The sequence below is a fragment of the Chelonoidis abingdonii genome, chromosome 1 (genome assembly GCF_003597395.2).
Source record: "Chelonoidis abingdonii isolate Lonesome George chromosome 1, CheloAbing_2.0, whole genome shotgun sequence".
NCBI lineage: Eukaryota > Metazoa > Chordata > Testudines > Testudinidae > Chelonoidis > Chelonoidis abingdonii.
Genome location: NC_133769.1, coordinates 236,687,228 through 236,703,894, shown reverse-complemented (window position 1 = coordinate 236,703,894; position 16,667 = coordinate 236,687,228). Strand labels below are relative to the sequence as shown.

Genomic DNA, 16,667 nt, shown 5'->3' with positions numbered 1-16,667 from the left:
CTTAGGAAGGAACAATCAGTTTCACACATACAGACTGGGAAGAGACTGTCTAGGAAGGAGTATGGCAGAAAGAGATCTAGGGGTCATAGTGGACCACAAGCTAAATATGAGTCAACAGTGTGATACTGTTGCAAAAAAAGCAAACGTGATTCTGGGATGCATTAACAGGTGTGTTGTAAACAAGACACGAGAAGTCATTCTTCCGCTCTACTCTGCGCTGGTTAGGCCTCAACTGGAGTATTGTGTCCAGTTCTGGGCACCGCATTTCAAGAAAGATGTGGAGAAATTGGAGAGGGTCCAGAGAAGAGCAACAAGAATGATTAAAGGTCTTGAGAACATGACCTATGAAGGAAGGCTGAAAGAATTGGGTTTATTTAGTTTGGAAAAGAGAAGACTGAGAGGGGACATGATAGCAGTTTTCAGGTATCTAAAAGGGTGTCATCAGGAGGAGGGAGAAAACTTGTTCACCTTAGCCTCTAATGATAGAACAAGAAGCAATGGGCTTAAACTGCAGCAAGGGAGATTTAGGTTGGACATTAGGAAAAAGTTCCTAACTGTCAGGGTAGTTAAATACTGGAATAAATTGCCTAGGGAGGTTGTGGAATCTCCATCTCTGGAGATATTTAAGAGTAGGTTAGATAAATGTCTATCAGGGATGGTCTAAACAGTAATGGTCCTGCCATGAGGGCAGGGGACTGGACTCGATGACCTCTCGAGGTCCCTTCCAGTCCTAGAGTCTATGAATCTATGAAAATGTAACTTCCCCTGGTCTCTGCTGTTTTCCCTTTTTTGTAGGTGCATAGGAATTGCTAAACAGAATCAGACTAGTGATGTGATCTAGTCTGATATTCTGTCTGACATAGATCAGAAGTAGAGGAGAGGTGCAAAACACACATCTTGGACAGTTTATGCAGTGACCTGCTTATCTGGAAAGTTTCTTCCTAATCCCTATCAGTTAGTGGTTGGCCTGTGTCCTGAGCCTGAGAGTTCATATCCCTGGATCATTTATACCCTAGATAGTATAACTAAATCTTCTTCTTATTCATATAAATGTCTCCTCTTTCTATGAATCCATTTACACTCTTGACTTCACGGATACCTTGAGTTCCACAGAGTAATTATGTTACATAAGAAAATATATTCTTTGATCGGTTTTATGTTACTTGTCTTTAATTTCATTTTGTTTTCTCTTGTTGTTTATAAAATGAAAGAGGGTAAAGAAGGGAATGTGCTAATCCACTTATTATTTTATATATATATATACTATCTTTCCTCCTATCTTCTTTAAACTATGAAGTGTTTATTTTATTAACTGATCTTCATTTAGAATCTATCCAGGCCTCTGATAATATTTTTGCCTCTCTTGACCATTGTAGTTTGTGCTAATGGCCTTTTAAAAATTCAATGATCCACCTTTTTGTCTTCAAGAGCCAGCGGAGGAATACCAGTACTATGATGTACTAGTCCAGATAACTGGAATGTAATCGCATATGGTTGCATGAAGCCTCTTCATCCCTATCTCACTACCATTAGGCATTAACCTCCCACTTTCCTTTTTTTAAGTCTCAACTTCATATCATACGTTAGCTTTATACACCTTATTAAAAAACCCAGAGAGCCTGTGGGCTTGGAAAGATGACAAGGATAGTCTGTTAAATCAGCTCTGCTGTATGTGAAAGGCAATATCTTTTAGGAGCCTAGTAAATGAACATAGCCTTTCAAATGTATCTTTCATCTCTCTCTGCAGTAGTTTCATCATGTTCTGTTAGCTTTTTTTAATTATCTGAGTATCTTGTAATCTTATATTATGTTTCCATAGTTTAAAAATTATTCAATCTCTGAAGCATTACCCAAAGGTCAGCTGATGGACTACAAAACATTGTCTAAGTAGGCAGAACAGTGAAGTCACTATTAAAAATGTCAACCTTCTGTGGCAACTTTCACTATATTTGCTATTTTGTATTGGCCAACTTTTAAAATGGTTTTCAGCCTTCCACATGCCATGGCTAGTGAGAATGATTAGAAAAGCAATTCTTCCTGGATTCCATAATGCACGTTTGGGGAAAGTAACTGGCAGTTTAAAGACTTGTGTGTAAGAAATCTTGGATCAGCTCAACTACTGGCCTTTTTTTAACTCTCCCACTAGACTATTTTATTTATTCTTATGTCTTAACCCAGCAACACAGTGTCCACCTGACAGACTGAGAAGTCTTGAGAATTGCACCTTTAAACCAAACTTTAAGTGTGATAGCAGTGGCCTGAAAAGTACTATTAAGTAATTACAAATCTAGTATCGCGTTAAATGCCATGGACTGAAATGTGTCCTCTGGCAAGCCTGGAATATAAGTCATATAGAACAAATGAGAAATTTAGGATGATATTGGTTGTTGGTTTTAGATCTGTTTTACTGATGAGAATTGAAGTTGTCACAATTGTATATTTCTTGCAGTGCATTTTGTGGTGCAATAGTCTTTAATATTGATTTGTTTCAAAATTAGTTACATATTCTATTCAATTTCGGCATACTTTACAATCCTGATCCAATTTTAAGATTTAACGAAATAACAGTATTTCAAAATGAGTATCTCAGTTATGTAGAACCAGCATGAAGTCTGTTTAAAATTTTCCATGTTACTCTTACATTTTAAAATCTGCTTAGCAGGCAAAGGAAAAAAATCTCTCACAATAAACACATTTTGGAAAAAGCAGTGGTTATGGAGGAGTTGAGAGTTTTGTGTAAACACTTCGTAAACTATTTTACTTTTTTCCAGAAAGAGGAAATAGAAAACTTCATAACTACCTCTTAATCTAAATCTGTAAGGTGTAGGCAGCGGACCTAAACATAGCAGAGGTGACTCAGTCTTCTGTATGTGCTCAGAAAGCTGTGGCTGTTGTAGAAATATGATAATTGGATGAGGATATGTGGGAGAAGAGTCTGAGGAAAGGAAGGAAGAGGTGGACAGGTTTAAACTGGGTGCTGTGGTTAGAAATAATGCCATATATGTGGTGTCATTGCTCCAAAAAGATGAGGGAATGTTTATAAAGGTTTGTGTGCGTAGTTAGACTTCTGAGAGCTGCTCTTCCCGCGTGCCTCCCAAGTATACGTTCATATTGATTTTGTTGTCTGCTCCAGTGTGTGTTTTCTTTTGTAATTTTAACATCCATCTACAGCCCTGGGGAGATTTTCTTTTTTTTACTGGGTTGGGAAATTGAGTAGGAAATATTGAAGTGGAAGAGTTGTTTCTATCTAACGTGAAGTACATGTTGCCCCAAAATTGTATCTGATAGTGTGTGTATTTGCCATAGTGTCCCCAGGATAGAGCTATGAAGTGAGAGAAGTTTCAGGCAGAAGACCCCCATTGCCCTACACCCAGCACAGCTATATTTCCCCTGTACCTCGTGGAGATGAATGGCTTTGAGCAGGGCAGTGCAGATGAAAGTGGGACCACACAATGTGGTAGAGCATGTGTGGAAATCAGAGGGCACCAAGCCCCTCTCCTCTATTAGCTTTCAGAAAGGGCTTTTTTCTTGCTTCTGTAGTTGTCCAGTTGTAAGCAAGGGGGAGATGCCAGTAGTACCATGTTGTCTACAGTTCTTTGTGAGCTACGGTTTGAGAACCACTGAGCTATATTATGTCCTTTTTTTCTTAATAAATTGCAGGTTGTTGCAAATTAGCAATCCCCATAGGACCTAAAATCAGCAAACTCTGTTTCACTGGCACTGAGCCTCTGTAGTTTAGAATCAGGTTAGTTCTTTGTTAAGTAACAGTCTTCTACCTGATGCTGGTCAGTATGGTTATAGTAGGTTAACTTAATTTTTGATGGGATTTCTTAGTGTGAGTTATCTCTTTTTGGGAATTTGTGGGAGAAGTTTATTTAAATATTTTATGTTTAAATTTTTTGCGGTGGAGGATGCCACTGGTCTCTCTCATGCATGCCAGAGTATGGTTTTTGTTTTAATTGTCACAAAAGAAAAAAAATCTTTTGACAAGATTTGGTTGCAGGAGAGGGTGAATAATCAAGAAGTCAAATCATAAAATTAAAAGTTGGCTATTTGTCTTGAAGAGAAACTCTGCTTAATGGGAACTTTAAAAACCCCAAATCCTGTTGTCTAAGCTTGTATAAAAATCATGATATTGGCTTTCTTCTTTTAATTAACATTTCATTTAAGAAATTGAAAACTTGCCTTCTATATGGCAGTTGCTATTTTGCATGATTGTGTCTTACCTGCCCTTCTCCCTCTGTGCTGTTCTACACCCTTACCTACATAGTCTGCTCAGATCCACAGATTTCATAGTGCTGCCCTTCCTGCAATCCAAGTGGAAAAACCTCTCTGGCTGCATGGACCTTGGGATTGTAGAATCTAGGGGTGAAATTAACTGTGATTAAAATTGAAGCAACGGGTGATATTTTTTCAGGATGAGTGAGGGATTAGTCACTGAGGAGTGTCCTGTGTTTGAGGCAGGGGCAGGTAAGACATGGCCTTCTCTGCTGTCTGTCCTGGAAGCTGGCAGCTGCCGTGTAAAAGTCAGAGCTATTCACAGCTCTGAAAACTGAAACTTTGACAGATATTTCTTAATTATTTGTTTGTTCTTGGATTTAAACTACATTAGTTTTAATGTACACTTACATACAGTATACAATCATTGGGGGGTTTTGGAAATGGAGTTTTTTCAAAACAAAGTTCCCATTTCACAGAATGAAATGATAAATTTGACTTTCTTACAGGTAGCTTTTTAAATAAACATCCTGTTACATCCCAATAATAGAAAAAGTAGTAGGTGGAGTAATTTTACTATTTTTTTTTTTTTTGAAAATGGACAACCAGAATTAGATTCTATTAGATCACCTTTTTAATGTTCTTTTTTAGAGCCTGGCAAAGCTAACAGATGGATTCAGGAATAGCTGTTGTATTACAGACTCTCTACAAGGTCTCCAGCACAATTCTAGTTCACTGAGTGATTCCTGTTTACCTCAACAACACTGTGATGCTTGTTCTCAAACTGACATCACTGGACAGGTATGTGTTCCAATGCAAGATGTTTGCTGTGGAAAATAAGCTGCTTTTGTGTAAGTCACATGATTATGGTTTATTTTCCATTTTAATTCAAAGATGTTTTGGCTGCAGTGGAATGGATGCTTGGAAGAAAATACTCTGGTTTTTTTCTCTCCATTTTTAAAAGAGTCCATTTTGGTTTAATAGTGTGCAAATAATGTTCACTAGTTATGTGCTTTGTGATTCTAATCCTCCAACATGCAAAAGGCCTTTGTGAAATGTTTACAAAGGAATCTGCTCCTCAGTTCCATCGGTCTGGGCTGAAGCAATCACTTTCTTACCATCGCCATGACTAATGGGCAGATGGCAAAGTAGACCCTGAATAATAGTTCCCCATGGGCATGTTCACAAGCCTCCCAGTCTGTGGTTTTGCCTGTTTAAAGTGCAATTGTTGCCAGCTGTTGGCACCAAGCATCAAACTTTTACTAGTATTACAGCCTTGCTGGAGGGTAAAAAATAAAGGATTGTAAGCACCCAGTTTTACATTTGCCTCAAGGACCTGTTACCCCCTGACCTGTCAAGTTTTTTTTACCCACACTTGGTTTCATCTTTGCATATGGATTAAAAGGTTCAAGATCTAAATTGATCTCTACTCTTTTCTTCCAAAATAAAGGGAAATTTACAATTTAAATTAGGGCTCTAATATTTTTTTTAAATAAGAATCCACTTCTTTCTTGAGCTGGTTGGTCAGGCTTTCGCTGTAATTTCCTTCAAACCCTTCTTTAAAACATGTTCAGGAAAAGTAAAAGAGCACCACACTTAAACAACCCAATGTGAATTACATTGTCATGTGCGTGCCTGTTAAAGTGGTCATTTGAATGCACTGTTACTTTGGTCATTTGAATTAGGTTTTCGTGGGCAAAACGTAAGCAACTGCTTCTGAGGAAATTTGAAGTGGAGTTGAGAGCTCATTCACAGTGAGATAGTTTAAGAATTTGAATGTTACTTCACATACAGACCTTGTTACAATTCAAGAGCTTTAAGTTAACTGTTTTTTCTGAGTGTTGTATACCATGCATTTTTTCTTTGGTCTGTTTTCCCTCAAGTCCCTTTCAACTATGTGTGATGGGTGAGTAGAAAGGGAAATTTTTATAAATATGACATGTGATTATGGTCTGTGAAGAGTTTGAAGAAACTGATCTGGCACTAAATTTTTCTCACATGGTCCAAAGTGAGAGTCGTGTGGTACAATCGGAAAGTCATTTGTTGAAACTGGTGGTGGATCAGATTGCAGAATCCTAGTTTACCAAAGGGTCATAGCCATGTTCTTTGCTGCCGAATGCACATTGAATACCATCCACGACAAACCAACTATGGTATATTTTGAAGACTGTTTGTATAGTATACATTTGGTTAGAAAATATAAATGTATATTTGCATAGGGATAAACCTTGCACTCTTGAATTTGAAAAATATTCTGCAGTGGGGGAATTAGTATTAGCTGGTGGTTGTGAGTGGGAAACTGGTGGATTGTGTTACCTGTGCCTGAAGATGCATAGAGTAGGACAGGGAACTGATAAGGGACTAAAAACTCAGTGATCTGGTGTGTATGGGGATCCAGAGAAGTTATAGCTATTAAGCTATATGTGGCTGGCTTAGGGAGGAACTAAAGCTGCAGGTGATGGAGCATATTGCCCAAGGAGGGTTTGCAGAAGAGAGCTTGCTTTGCTACAGTAAGAATTGCGGCATGGCAACAGTGTTGCAACCTTTTGATTCAAGAAGCAGTTGTGGCAGGTTGGAATAAAACTGTTTAATTTGTTGTTTATTTCTAGATAAATTTAAGGCAAAGAGTCATGGATTTCAGGGACTAAAATACTGAGTAATGCTTCAACATATAGGGAACATCTTTCTTTTTGCTTTGAAAGGAAAACCCCAATGACTTTGCACTGACTTTTCCCATAAAATAAGAATATTACTGTAATAAGCAATTAAATATTGCACTCATTTGATTCATCCTATTCTTTACATTTTGAGCTCTGATTTAGGAAGGTCTTAACAATGCATAATTAAGTGTTACTAACTCATTTTATTTCCATAACGCCAGTTTACTGAGAGGGCTAACTTTACAGTTACTGCACTTTTTAGGTAATTTATTAAGAACACAATTTCATATCTTAAGAATCCAAACTATCTCTTGCAGACACATTTTTATTTGAAACATTGATAGTTTTTTGGTACGCTTGGGTGGGGAGATAACATTTTATTTATATTCTTTTTACAATGTTTGTTACTAATGTGTGTTGTGTTTTGCCACCTTTCCTTCTCTTCCTGGTCCTCAACTCCAAAAAAAAAGTTTTGCTTTGATGATAAAACGAGACTTGTGGACAAAGTAAGACTGAGCTGGCAATATGAAGAGGCCAAAAAGAGGTAAGTAAACTTAAGCCTATTTTCTGTTCTTTGTGACGGAAACTTTGGAAATAGATTTGAAACCAAGTAATAATATCACTTTCAGTGTACCTCTTGAAAGAGAGATTAACTGTATTTGCCAGTACTTAGTCCATAGGTAGTTGAGGTTTACTGTAGCATAACATTATCAGTAAGATTACAATATTTGTTTTCAGGGGAAAATCCAAGTGTCAGACATATCAGAAGCCCCATGTACACACAAACTTGCACTCGTTTAAAACTGTGGTTTGAAAGTGGTTTTGTTAAACCATTGCAAAATCCTGTATGGACACTCTTAAATTAATTTAAATCCACTTTATATCTGTTTAGCTCATGTTGGTAAATTTACAGGGCAAGCTAAACCCGTATAAGCAGTTTTTAAGTCAATATACGTATGACTTAATAAAGGTTTGCGCTAGTTTAACTAAATCAGTGTAGATAAGGCTTAAAATTCAAAACAAGCATGTGAAAACAAAACTTTCTTAACTGGATAGCAGTGCTTTTAAACTTTTAAGATCTTTAATTAACAAAGGGTGTTCTTTATTTTTAATAACAAAATGTTTGAAAATTGTTTCATCCTTCACTAATTCCTTCGGTCATATTTGCCTACTTAATGATTTGACTTGCTATGTTTTTTTGTTTTGTTTGCTAGTGTATCAATCCTGCAGAACCAACATAACTCTGTTAAAAGTAAATTGGACACTCTTCTGGTTTATGCATCAAGAACATTGTTAACTAATTTCTGTCTGCAGTGCTCCTTAGCAGCTCCATCCTCCTCAAATTATGTTCTCAGTTACACCTGTTCAATTCCGTTGAAGCTGATAGGGTATTACTAGTATAAATGGTAATTTGAGGACAATAAGATTGCATTGCTGTACAAGTGTTTTTTATAGGCAACATTGGTAGCACCATTATTAAGATTGCCCGACACCTCCCACAACCACATGTTCATTAGCATATAATTTTGCCAAAACTTAACCTTTGGGTCTGACATGTTCCAAGTCAGGTGTCTGCCTTACCCAACATTTTTCAACATTTCAAGCAAAGTGGTTCAGGCATTTCTGAAATGAGGCTAGAAAAAATAGAGTTTTTGCTCATGATAAAAAATTCTAGAGACCTTTTCTTTTGGAAGCTATAGCACCCCCATGCTTTGAAGCAGAGTCTTGACATTTGGCAGGGGGTGGGGGTAACACTGTGTCAGGGATTTGCTTTTCTCCATGTCTGTTAAAATCAGAATGATCTTGGCCAACTTTGAATAATTGCATTTCACACTTGTTTGATGATGACTTGCCAGAACTTCACAGCTAAATTCTTTGAAGATTCTGTCCATGCTGAGCAAGACTTGCCCTGTAATTGCTGATGCGGCCACAGTTGGGCACCAGGACTGAAAGCAGGGAGGCTGACTCTCATGTTCTCAGTGCACTGCTACTGGACCCAGGAAGTGAGCAGCAGGAAGCTGTCTGTGAATGCAGAGGGCACAAGAGCTGGATGTAGGAGGAAGGGAAAGGGAAGAAGTAGATTGGGGCAAAGAATTCATCAGGGGTGACTGGGATTGGTTGGGCAGAGAGACTGGAACTGGGAGACAGATTGCAAGGAACCTAGGGAGAGAGACTGAGACTGAAAGCCAGTGAGGATGGAGAACCTGGGTAGTGGAGAATGGGACTGGAGGCTGGGGAAAACAAGGGAAAACAGATTAGACACGGTTCTGAGAGAGAGGGAACTGGGTGGGCAAGAAGCCAGGGGGTGAGGAGGAACTGGGAATAGCTGAACAAGGAGTATGGGAGGCGGTGTCCAGGGGGTGAGACAAGGATTTGTTGGGCAGTGAGATTGGGATCAGGGTTAGAAGCCTGAGGAGTGGAGGCTGGGACTGGCTAGGTGAGGAGAATGGCACTAGGACGAAGAGCGAGGGGTGGGAAGGAGACGGACATGTTGCAAGGCATGGAGCAGAAGAAGTCTGTGTCCACCAGAGACACTCCCTCCAAAGGCTAGAGTGGAATTTAAGATTCCTGAGCTTCCTCTGCTGCCAGTAAATATCATTGAAACCCACTGTCAGTGTGTGTGTTTCATCCCTCTCTCCTGCCGGACCACACAGAGCAGTGGTGCCCAAATTTTTCCTGTCATGCTCCATACCAATAATGAAGAAGCTTGAGTTGATGTGGAGCTGGGGGCAGAATTGTGGATGGGCGAGGAATTGGGGCAGAAGCGGAGTTGACGTGGGGGCAGAGAGGTAATGAGGGCAGAACTGGGCTGGGTGATGAACAGGGGATGGAGTAGAGCTGTGGCTGCAACCAGAGCTGGACTAGGGTCAGAGCAGGGGGTGGAGTGGAGCTATGGCTGGGGCCAGAACTGGGCTGGGGCAGAGTGGGACTGGGTGGTGCTTCCTACCCATCCCTTGCCCCTCCGATCCTGGTAGACTCCGTGAATATTCCTCAGGCCTCCCTATGGGGCACACCCCACAGTTTGAGGACCCCTTAGTTCAAATGGCAGAAGTCTGTGTGGGAGATCTAAAGGTTCCAACGATACTAATCATGCATGTAGGTGTCAGTATGATGCTATTTGATAGAATTTTTGTTTTTTCAGTTTGTTTTTTTAAAAAGCAAGGAATTTACACAAAACCCATGTTAAAAGAACACCATTACAGTTGCAAAGTCAAGCATTTAGAAGTTAGGAAATGCCAGAATTAAGGCTGTCTATGCACCCTTTGTGCATACAAGCAATGTGATACAATCTTTAATTACATAATCTCACACATTTTTTTCCTGTAGTGAAAGGGAGGCTATAGTCTCCAGGACCCGTTTCACGTGTACCAGAAATTGGGAGGGGTGTAGTGAATTAAACAGTGGCATGCAGGAAGAGAATGGAGGGTGTCATTGTTAAGGCAGTTAAATGCTGCCCTGGAGAACAGAATTCTACCCTGCCCCTGTCACATAAGCCCTGTGTGATGCTAGTCAAGTCACTTGTTTCAAGGCTGGGAGTTGGAAGAACTTTTATTTAATTAAAAAAAAGCACTGTGTTTTACTTTGTTTTATAAAACCTAATTTAATCTGAAAATTTGAGGGAAGCTAGCAATTTAACTCTTGGTTAAAAGTTTTTTGAAGTTGTTGCTCCTTTTCATCTACTTCAAAGAGTTAAGGAATCCCGTTTTGTTCGTTAGGGCCAACATGTATGCCGCTTAATTTCCAACTGTGATTGTGAGTTGGGAGGGAAGGAAAAAAACTAATATTACTTTTTATATAATTGGGAAAACATGACTGAGGAATGATTGAGAAGATGTAGACATTTATAATGTACAATGTTTTAACACACTGGTTACAAACCTGTTAAAAACACTGGCCCATTGGTGCTCTGAATAGTGCAGCTCACTGCGATCATAAACCTAGAGGGAAGGCCATAGGAATTAGAAAGAGTCTTGGTTTGGGCAGCAATGAAAGAACATGCTGAAACAGTCAACTTCTGTAAACCACCTTTGTCCAGATTTTCCTCATCTGTCCCTCCACAAATGCAAGTCAACGCCACACCACTCCATTTTGTTGCAAGCACGTTCTTTTCACTTATGGCCAAAGAGTTTTATCATGGGATCGGCCCAGTACATTTTCGGTCTCCCCAGTGGTCACTTGAGGTCTCTGGGGATCCGGTCACTGATGCAGGTTGTCCACCTATTGTCTTGCCTGTAGTCTACATGACCTGCCCAGCGTTGCTTTGCATCGTACATTGTCTGCACTTCATAACTTCTGTAAATGCACTCTATAGATATGAGGTCGGCAACCTTTCAGAAGTGGTGTGCTAAGTCTTCATTTATTCACTCTAATTTAATGTTTCGTTTGCCAGTAATACATTTTAACATTTTTAGAAGGTCTCTTTCTATAAGTCTATAATATATAACTAAACTATTGTTGTATGTAAAGTAAATAAGGTTTTTAAAATGTTTAAGAAGCGTCATTTAAAATTAAACTTAAATGCAGAGCTCCCCGAGCGGGAGGCCAGGACACAGGCAGCAGCGTGAGTGCCACTGAAAATCAGCTCATGTGCTGCCTTCAGCACATATGCCATAGGTTGCCTGCCCCTACTATAGATATAGTGCCATATGACATGCTACAGAGAAATTGGTCAAAGACCTTGCCCCACATTTACAGTCTTGGAGAGATGTGACATTGATTAAGGATGCAGGAGAGAAGTGAGGTTTATGTAATATAATATAATAGGGGTTATTTGTATCTTACTGTGTAAATCATGTGGGATGGGGTGTTAGTTAGATTTTCCAAGGTACAATCAGATATTCTACATGTCCTTCCGAGAAATTTTTTTGTTTGATGTTTGGAAAAACATGTTGGTTGCTGCTTTGTGGTGTAGGATGTAGCACAAGCATAAATACAGGGGAAATGCTGAGCATTTCACTAAGTGTGAAGTACTTGTGTTATCTGAACATCAAGAAGTGATCTGGTTAAAACCTTTCTCTACGAACTACATTTAGACATTTTTTTGTTGAATAAAAAGGCCCTCTGTATTAAAAATATTTTTCTAAAATTGCCACTAGGGTAGAATTTTGCTATCCAGGGATAACAGCTTTGACAATGAACTATTGTTCAACAGAAGTGTTAGTTGCTTTAAAAAAAGTCTTTATTTTGCCCAGTATAATGTATAGTAGTAATCGGCATTTTAAGTTTTGAGTGGAACTGCACAAAGCTCAATTTGCCCCTACCAGTTATCTCTGGTTACATTCTCCATTTATCATGCATTCCTTCACTTTAGCTTGCTGGCATTTCTGTGGAGCTTTTGTCTCCATTAAATATTTTTGTCTTCAGCCTTGCTTGGCTGATGAAACATCTACTGTAACTGCACAGCGTGGGTGCAGGAATGTGCTGTGTTGGATTAAAATCTACAAAATAGAAAATTAAAATGCTGCAGTATATAATAATTGTAAAACATTTTACCATGACTCCTTACTTCTTAAATGTAACATGGATTCAATCTGTTATGCTGGTAGCACACAGCAAATCAGTACACTATATAAATCCTTCTTTTTGGGGAAAAAAACAAACAAGTTAACAGAAAATTTAAAATATACTCAATGTAAAGTGGAAACCACCTCCCTTTTCGCTTTCTAAAAAAAATGGAAAAAAGTAAAAGTGATAATATATGGCATGCCATAGCCTACCTGTACTCCTGCAGAGTCAGGAAGATAGAGCAGCTTCAGATAGCAGTAACTTTTTGGCTTTGCCATGTGTAAAGAAAAATAAATGATTTTCTGTTCGATTTACTACTTTTGTGCATAGCCTCTTGACAGAGAAATGCAAGTATGAGAGTTCAGACTGAGCTCCCTACAGGAGAAAAGACTCAGTAGTAGTAGAAAAATTTCCCTCGCTCCCTTCCCATTGAAGATGATCTGAGTTGAAATCCTGCCTTCAAAAATTCTCATCCTGTACCATCCTGAGTGACTCGATATTTACGTAAATTAAGACATGCACAGAGATTTTCTACAGTTTCCCATATTGGATAATTTGCCTCTTCTTGTGAACAGCTTCTGCTGGATGGAGTTGGGGATTCTTGCACATTGAATCCATTGCTCTGGGCAGAAACTCAGAATTCATGTGTTATTGTTCAGTCCAGCTCACTGGGAGGCTACATCTGTTTCCTTCCACCTCTAACTCTTCCCTCCCCCACCTTTTAAAAAATATCAGTTGAATGCTACCTCCATGGGATTTACTATTTGTCTGTGAACCCTGCCAGTCTCACCCTACAGAATTGGAAGGAGGAGGTATGGTCACATTAATACAATCTCACTTGGAGCAGTGACTCAAGGACCTTCTTGGAGCACTGATATTGGCTTCAGTTGCTATATCAGTGAGAGCCCACCTCTTCAGAAAGTAGTTGGTGGAAGCTGGAAAGGCCACCACAGACCACTGCTCTGACTGCTGTTGCATAGCAAGAAAAAGCAAAAGCAAAACTGCTGCTTTCACAACTCTTAGTGATGCTAGTAGTTTAATGCCTTATATGAGCTTCCATCAGCAAAACCCATTCTGAAATATTCTAGTAACTATGCCACATCTCCCATGAAGTATATGATTATACTTCTGAACATAAGACCGACCATACTGGGTCAGACCAAAGGTCCATCTAGTCCAGAATTCTGTCTTCCGACAGTGGCCAGTGCCAGGTACCCCAGAGAGAATGAACAGAACAGGTAATCATCAGATGATCCATCCTCTGTTGTCCATTCCAAGCTTCTGGCAAATAGGCTAGGGACACCATCCCTACCCATCCTGACTAATAGCCATTGAAGGACCTATCTTCTGTGAACCCATCTAGTTCTTTTTTGAACCCGATTATGGTCTTGGCCTTCACAACATGCTCTGGCATGGACTTCCATGGGTTGACTGTGCGTTGTATGAAAAAGTACTTCCTTTTGTTTGTGTTAAACCTGCTGACTGTCAATTTTATTTGGTGACCCTTAGTTCATGTGTTAGGAGAAGGAGTAAATAACACTTCCTTCCTTACTTACTATCTCCACACCACTCATGATTTTACAGACCTCTGTCATATCCTCCCCTTAAGCTCAAAAGTCCCAGTTTTCTTAATCTCTTCATATGGAAGCCATTCCACACCCCTAATCATTTTTGTTGCCCTTTTCTGTACCTTTTCCAATTCCAGTATATCTTTTTTGAGATGGGACTGACCACATCTGCACACAGTATGTGGACGTACCATGGATTTATATAGAGGCAATATATTTTCTGTCTTATTATCTATCTCTTTCTTAATTATTCCCCACATTCTGCATTCTTTTTTGCCTGCCACTGCATACTGAGTGGATGTTTTCAGAGAACTATCCACAATGACTTCAAGATCTTTCTTGAGTGGTAACAGCTAATTTAGACCCCGCCATTTTATATGTATAGTTGGGATTATGTTTTCCAATGTGCATTACTTTGCATTTATCAATATTGAATTTCATCAACCATTTTTGTTGTCTAGTCACCCAGCTTTGTGTGATCTTTGTAGCTTTTCGCAGTCTGTTTTGGACTTAACTATCGTGAGTAGTTTTGTATCATCTTCAAATTTTGCCACTTCACTGTTTACCCCTCTTTTCAGATCATTTATGAATATGTTGAATAGGACTGTGGACAGCACTATTTACCTCCCTGCATTCTGAAACTTGACCATTTATTCCTGCTCTGTTTCCTATCTTTTAATCAGTTACCAATCCGTGAGAGGATTGTCCCTCTTATCCCATGACAGGTTACTTTGCTTAAGAGCCTTTGGTGAGGGACCTTGTCAAAGGCTTTCTGAAAATCTAAATATATCCACTGGATCCCCCTTGTCCACATGCTTGTTGACGACCTCAAAGAATTCTAGTAGATTGGTGAGGCATGATTTCCCTTTACAAAAACCATGTTGACTCTTCCCAACAAATTATGTTTATCTATGTGTCTGACAATTTTGTTCTTTACTATAGTTTCAACCAGTTTGACCAGAACTGAAATCTACAGGCTTACCGGCCTGTAATTGTCGGGGTTACCTCTGGAGCCCTTTTAAAAAAATTGGCGTTACATTAACTATCCTCCAGTCATTTGATACAGAAGCTGATTGAACTGATAATCGTGCAATTTCACATTTGAACTCCTTCAGAACTCTTAAGTGAATACCATCTGGGTCTGATAAATTATTATGGTTTAGTTTATCAATTTGTTCCAAAACCTCCTTTAATGACACCTCAATCTGCAAGAGTTCTGCAGATTTGTCATCTAAACAGAATGGCTCAGGTTTGGGAATTGCCCTCACATATTCAGCCGTGAAGACTGATGCAAATAATTCATTTAGTTTCTCTGCAATGGCCGTATCATACTTGAGTGCTCCTTTAGCATCTCGATTGTCCAGTGTCCCCACTGGTTGTTTAGCAGGTTTCCTGCTTCTGATGTACTTACATTTATTTTTTTTTTTTGCTATTACTTTTTGAGTGTTTGGCTAGCTGTTCTTCAAGTTCTTTTTTGGCCTTCCTAATTATATTTTTACACTTCATTTGCCAGAATTTATGCTCCTTTCTATTTTCCTCACTAAGATTTAACTTCCACTTTTTAAAGGATGCCTTTTTGTCTGTCACTGCTTCTTTTACTTTGTTGTTTAGCCATGGTGGCACTTTTGTTTTCTTACTGTGTTTTTTAATTTGGGGAATACATTGAAGTTGAGCCTCTCTTAGGTGGCTTTAAAAAATTTCCACGCAGCTTGCAGGGATTTCACTTTTGGCACTGTACCTTTTTAATTTCTGTCTAACTTCCTCATTTTTGGGTAGTTCCCCTTTCTGAAATTAAATGCTACATTGTTAGGCTGCTGTAGTGTTTTGCCCACCACAGGGATGTTAAATTTCATTATATTATGGTCATTATTAACAAGTGGTCCAGCTATATTCACCTCTTGACCCAGATACTGGGCTCTGCTTAGGACTAATCAAGAATTGCCTCTCCTCTTGTGGGTTCCAGGACTAGCTGCTCCAAGAAGCAGTCATTTAAGTTGTCAAGAAACTTTATCTCTGCATCCTGTCCTGAGGTAACATGTACTCAGTCAATACAGGGATAGTTGAATTTCCCCATTATTATCATTATTTATTATTATTATTATTGAGTTTTTTATTTTAATAGCCTCTCTAATCTCCTTGAGCATTTACCAGTCATTATCACCATCCTTGTCAGGTGGTCAGTAATATATTCCTACTGTTATTATTGGAGCTTGGAATTATTATCCCTTGAGATTCTGTGGTACAGTTTGGTTCATGTAAAATTTTTAAGTCATTTGATTGTTTTTTTTCACATATAGTGCCACTCCCCCACCAGCACGACCTATTCTGTCCTTCCTATATATTTTGTACTCTGGTATTACTGTGTCCCATTGATTATCTTCATTCCACCAAGTTTCTGTGATGCCTATTGTATCAATATCCTCATTTAATGTGAGGCACTTGAATTCACCCATCTTATTATTTAGACTTCTAGCATTTGTGTAACGGGTCGGCAACTTCTGGCGCATGGCTCGCCAGGGTAAGCACTCTGGCAGACCGGGCCAGTTTGTTTACCTGCAGTGTCTGCAGGTTCGGCTGATCACAGCTCCCACTGGCTGCGGTTTGCTGCTCCAGGTCAATGAGGGCTGTGGGAAGCCATGGCCAGGACATCCCTCGGCCCACGCCGCTTCCTGCGGCCCCCATTGGCTTGGAGTGGCGAACCATGGCCAGTAGGAGC

At 39.3% G+C, this 16,667-nt stretch overlaps 1 protein-coding gene across 2 annotated transcripts in view; it reads left to right on the top strand.

Moving 5' to 3' along the window:
• The window catches only part of WWC3 (WWC family member 3), a 181,995-nt gene that overhangs the window by 102,343 nt on the left and 62,985 nt on the right, over window positions 1-16,667 (top strand). For both annotated transcript variants that reach the window (XM_032779753.2, XM_032779752.2), the window contains 2 exons: window positions 4,870-5,019; window positions 7,349-7,422. In XM_032779753.2, the coding sequence (XP_032635644.1) occupies window positions 4,870-5,019; window positions 7,349-7,422 (224 nt within the window). The remainder of the gene's footprint in view (window positions 1-4,869; window positions 5,020-7,348; window positions 7,423-16,667) is intronic.